Source organism: Antrostomus carolinensis, unplaced genomic scaffold (genome assembly GCF_000700745.2).
Source record: "Antrostomus carolinensis isolate BGI_N321 unplaced genomic scaffold, ASM70074v2 scaffold25646, whole genome shotgun sequence".
Classification (NCBI taxonomy): Eukaryota; Metazoa; Chordata; class Aves; order Caprimulgiformes; family Caprimulgidae; genus Antrostomus; species Antrostomus carolinensis.
In genome coordinates, this window is record NW_010322872.1 from 48,645 (window position 1) to 54,644 (window position 6,000).

The following is a 6,000-nucleotide window of genomic DNA, read 5'->3' on the forward strand; positions in this document are numbered from 1 at the left end:
GGTTAGAGTGATAAGAATTTTTTTATTATTAAATGCAGGTAAAATGAGAAAAGATCGTTTCAATTGGAAAGCATTGTTTTTGACTCCCTTGCCCTGCTTTTACTAGATTAAACTAGTTGTCAAACAATTTCAGGTGGCTCAAACCTGTACTTCTAGTAAATATAGCAAAAGTAAAAAAATTATGCCCACCTCTATCCAAGCAAATGGTATTTTATTCAGAATTTATCTGAAACTCATTATTTCCTGCTTGTATTTAATGCTGCATTGTTCTGCATTCTCTTACCGTGATCTTTTGGGTGTAAGCTGATCATATTCCACCTGGTGTTTCAATGGGATAAGCGGGCGGATAGCATCAAATAGAGGCAATCTGCTTGGTTCATTAATCACAAGTTTTAGGTCCCCCACAAGCACTGGGAGATTCATAGATCTACAAAAACACAGTGAGAAAACAGGCACAGGTAATCAACACAGCAACACAGAGTATCATTTAATAATTCACTGTATATGAGGCTTCAAAATTTGCAAGTCCCTTAAGCCTACTACAAAAGTTATTTATGTAGAATATTAGTTTAACCAAAGCAAAATAGCCTCCGAGAAACAAAGTCTTCTGCAAGAAAAGAGGAATAACAACTACCTCCTTCAAAATAACTGGTCTCCTATATACTGCTTTTATCTTTTAAGGTCACACACATCACTTTTATAGCTGACATCTTTAATTTCATTCTCAGAGTTCTCAAAAGATTTACAGAACTATTTAGAAATAACTTTCCAGAACAAATATACCCATCTACTAGATTTTTGTTTCCTTACTAGTTAGCATCCTTCTAAGTGAATCTAGGCTACAAGCTCCTTCCCCTCTTGAACTGACTGACAAATTGCTTTGATCTAGGAAAAGAAAAAAAAACACACAATATTCAGTAGGTAGAACAAAGAATTGGTTTAAGTTTAATTTTTTTTCAAATCAAAATTGAAATGAAATAATAAATGAAATCCCTAGATGTTAAACCACTGTGAACATCTGTGTTATGAGAGCTATGCAAAGTAGTCTCCTTGATACTGTCAGCACTGAGATAGTCACAGGTTTAGAAAACAAACTTAGTTGCCCAGCTGCAAGGGTGGAGTAACAGCTCCCTAAGATTCAGTGCAGCTATTCCTACCCAACATCCAGTTAAACTTAGTCTATATTACTTGCTGTTCCCTCTATTATACTTTACCTTTCCTGGCATACAGTATTTCTGAGGCATATGCACTGAAAATACAGATCAAAAATGCATACTATACGGGATTTGAGCTCAAATACTTTTGGAAATGCTATTCACAGTAAAGCAGACATTAAATATTAACTCCAACAGCAACTGCACATATTTTTGAGCTGGAATGCTTCATAAGGTATTAAAAAAAGTGATATATCATCCACATATGTTCTCAGAGATACTGGAAATTCTGCTCAAGTTACTGCAATTTTAGAAATTGAAGAAAAGTTATTATATGCATTGTTAACTTTGTAACTGCAAGAAGATTTTAAATAATTAAGGGCTACTGAATCAACTGGCTTTCCAAACAACAGGCTTTATGAATGGAGAAGCAATTAGACAGACCTGAGTGAAACTGAATCAGATATGTAGCTGAATACATCCATAACTATAGCTGAGTGCAAACGTCAGGTGGAAACGTCTAAATTTCACTCAGTTGAGATGCTATTAATTAAGATATGACTGGAAACAATGTCTGTCGGAGCCACTTGTCTATGATGAGTGGAAAATACATTCTCATCTTCTTCAAAAAACAATGGATCAGATGCTGATCTCATTTACAATGATACAGGCCCTAAGTAACTGTGGTTTAAATCAGTTCAGCAAAAGGATTGGTAAGAGGCCTATCATCTTACCATTTTTTTTTTTTTTTTTAACTTTCAGGTAAGACTATTGCAAATTTTTATCTGAATAGTTAGCAAAAGTCTTTGAAAAGCAAACTCAACGAAAACCTGTTGCAACCTCTGTTGCAAATAAATAAGCATTATTTGGAAATATTAATCAATTTGATTAATGCTCTCTTCCTGTTTCCCAAGAAGAGTTTCATCATCCAAGTGCCCCCTCCATACAAATCTACCAAGTTCTTTTACAAAACTGTGAAGTCATAAAACCAAAGTAACTTTATGGGTGATTACAGACACACTCCTTCCTTGTCTGCAGGCTATGCTGTAAAAGTGTAAGACTTCATTAAACAGAAGAAAAAAAAAAATATTACTTCAACTACTTTTCCAGTAGCATACAGAAAAACCACTTAATCTTTAATATTCACTCTTGAAATTTAAACACATTAGTAAAATTCTACAGAACTTATATAAAGCTAGATCTTACTGGTGGTACATCCGCAGCACATCATAAAGGTAATCCTTCTCCGCTTCATTGTCAATTAGTAGATTAACCTGAAAACCCAAGGACATTACTGTAAATCTCTGACTAAATAGCCACAAATGCGGAACATGCAAGACTCACAAATTCTTAAGCCATAGAACAAAGATTTAAATAGGGAAAGTCTTTCTGGTTGTTTGTTTGTTTTTAAAGATAAACACATTTTTGCAATAGAGTATTACCTCACAATATGAAACTTATAACAAGACTTTCTAAAATTAATATTACAACAATTGGACAAGGTAGTAAACACTGATATAGTCTGTATGCTAGATTTCCTCTTGACAGTAATATTATTGCAATAGTATCATATTTGCCTTACCTGATAATCACTGTACTGCTGAATAAATGTTTTCAGAAACCTTTTTGGCCATTCATTAACATAGCACATGCTATCACAGATAAAACCACCACACTGAGATGATTATAATCTACTTTCTGTCGTCCAAACCACTGATTTCAGGATCTCGCTTGTAACATTATGCAAACTGATACACTTCTGTTCCTCTCTGCTCCAGCTCTTAACTGATAGAACTTGCTAGTTATTCTTTCCTCCCTCACTAATAGTACGCTTCCTTAAACCAGTATCATATTACTATGCCTGCTCTTGGATAATTACAGTAAAATAAAGAAAAAAGAACCCTCAACCTTCAAGAAATCTCCTATGAGGAGTTCAATTTACATTCAGTGACAGTGAGACCCTCACTGATGCTGCTTGCAGCAAGAGGTCGCATCACATTAGTTTTATGTTCGGACAAGCTTAATGTTTAGGAAAACAATTTACATCTGACCTAAAGGCTAATATTACTGTGACGTGAAGTCTGAGGACCAATTTGCATACTTAAAGAAGGGCCCTTTCTTTCTAGGTTTTCAATGATTTTACATTCTAAACTAAGCACATGCTTCATATTCCCTTTGTCCCTTTTGACTGTCTAAATCCAGCAAGACTCCACATACAGGTGGTTTTCTATTACCTGTCTCCTCTGGAAAAAGACACTCTCAAAACACCTAAAGGCCAAAAAGCCACATGCAGGACAAGATTGTTTGACAGTAATACTAGTGAGTAAACCAATTTATTCACAATGAATTTCAAGACACAGAAGAAAAAGTGTGCCTTAAAAGGAAATAAAATGGTTGCAATCAAAACTGACTGGTTCACCAGTACTATAGCAGATTCAATGCAAGGTGATACATGTAAAACTAAGTCCAACATCCATTTTTCCCTTCCCCATCAGGAAAAATACAACATACAAATCAGCTTTGGTTCTGCTATACAGAACTCAACCCCTAGTGCTAGCAAAGGTACCATATGATCGGTGTCTCATGAAGAACATTAAATGTTTAAGCACATTGACCCCAAACCCTACACAGCAAAGAGCAAAACCATCACAATCTCTTCTCCTGACTGGGAAAGCAACCAGTAACAACGTTACATCTTTCTTCTGATATGCCAGCTGATGGACACATCCCCACTCCCTGGCAGGAACTGGAACTTAGTATCTAAATTCTGCCATTTCTTCTCACACAACATTCAGTCTTCCTGTTCCGTTCCTGCACCAGCAACTTCCTTATCCTCTGACAAAAACAAACACCCAAATGACTTCTTATAATTTCAAAATGCTACAGCTGGGTTCATCTTTCTGGGACATCTCTCTAATTAGGTCATTCTTCTGTTGCTTTCTATTCCACCAATTATCACCTCATTGTAGCCACCTGCATCTCTTACCATTTTCCTAATTCATTAAACTCCTTGGGACAGAGCCTTACCTTAGACTTACACTTTACTTAGGCTCATCAACAGCTTCTAAGAGCTGTCTCTAATTACATAAATCCTAAAAGATCATGATCCTCTATGTTAAGGAAAAAAGATAAAAAAAGAAATCAGTGGTGACATGGTATAACGTGGATCAGAGAATTATTTTAGCACTTCTCTATTTCTTGAGAAAAGAACTGCAGATATATGAGATAGATTATTTGAGAGCTTTTAAACCAAGAATATTAAAAAAAAACCCCATCTGGACAGAGTCCTGGACAACCTGCTGTAGGTGGCCCTGCTTGAGCAGAGGGGGTTAGAGCAGATGCCCTCCAAAGGTAGCTTCCAAGAAAAATGAAATCTGCCCACAAGTAAGTTTATTCAGTAGAAGTTGGGGGAGGAGGAAGCACTTTTTGGTGTGTAAAAAGTTCAGATTTCAGTAGTGCACTACTATAGCACTGGCCCACTCTGTTAGCTTTCAAAGAATAATATGAAGTTGTAATTAAGCTACACAGCCTTTGAAAAATTACTGAAGGAAATGGAAGAACTGGAGAGTACATTTGCATATATTATATATTTTGCATTGCTGCTTGGTTGATAGGGAGAACTGATTAAAATTACTAAGAAAAATAATAATATTAAATTGGCAAATCATTGAGGAAACTCAGATCCTCTTGCTGAGCATTTTCACTACTTTGACACAGAAAAAGTAAGCATCCAAGACATTAAAAATGCCACAGAGGCCATTAGAAGCAGGACAATACAAAATAATTTAAAGCAAAGACCTGTTCCAGTATCCTCTAACTCAGATAAAGTTTCACTCAGACATGCAGCCTACTTATTTGCACTAACACTGACAACAAGTCTTACCTTATCAGGGGTGGAACTAGAACAATCTATGAATTATAGCAGCAATGAAAGGAAAAGGTTTAAAGTTCAAGACAGTAACCATCTGTCTAAGAACCAGAGTCTTTATAGACAGGTTGCACAACCCGCTGTTGAGTTACACAGTAGTAGGCAGCAAGGCAGAAATAACCTGCTATATGACTAGGGTAATCACTACGGAGTAGCCAAGTTCTTAATGTTTTGTAACTTCAGTTTGTCATACAGGGAGGGTTTTTTGCAGCCCCTCTACTTCACCTTAAGAATTCTTCAGTTAGTGGCTTTATTAACATGTGATACTTCTATAAAACACATTACACTACTTCGAAGACATTCCATTCCATAGCTGATAAAAAACCAAAACAAAACCAAAGACAACCTCCTCCAGAAAAAAAAAAAAAAAAAAAACCACCTCACAAAACAGTACTGAAAACTTTAAGTCTGAGAGTTCCAAATAGCTATGCAAAAACATGTCTTAACTCCTTTTCCCCCTCTTTTCTTTAAATAGAGCTTTTTGAACCTACTTTGCTCATACGATTTGGAATTCTGCTGAGCACTTATTTAACTGGGTAAATGACCAAACGCCGTGCCAGGCAGACCGAGCCGCTGCACGTACCAAGCGCATTTGCAGATGACTGCACACACACAATGGCTCTCCTGAGCGTTAAGGTCGAACCCAAGTCTGAGCACGGGCAGGACTGCAAACGGGAGGGGCCTGGGCCTGGGCCTGGACTTCAGCACCTGCACTTCTGCCTTCCCTCAACCCGCCTGCCTGCAGCATATTTACACCTTATTAAAATAAAATAACTTGTATCAAGCCCTGAAAAAGCTCACACACACGGGAACGTTTTTCCTCTTCTCTCCCTCCCCTTTTAAGGCAAAGGGGGCAAGTTTTACAACCACCCTCTCACAGGAGGCTGCACCCGCTTTTCCGCGCCCTTGGCGGCTTCT

General features: G+C 37.1%; 1 protein-coding gene across 1 annotated transcript in view; it reads right to left on the minus strand.

The window, feature by feature from the left end:
• USH1C (USH1 protein network component harmonin) overlaps nt 1-2,805 on the minus strand; it is a 39,997-nt gene extending 37,192 nt beyond the window's left edge. The window contains exons 1-3 of the mRNA XM_029085563.1: nt 2,737-2,805; nt 2,361-2,428; nt 284-427 (exon numbers count right to left, since the gene is read on the minus strand). Of these exons, the coding sequence (XP_028941396.1) occupies nt 284-427; nt 2,361-2,428; nt 2,737-2,805 (281 nt within the window). The remainder of the gene's footprint in view (nt 1-283; nt 428-2,360; nt 2,429-2,736) is intronic.
• Nucleotides 2,806-6,000: the final 3,195 nt, after the last annotated feature.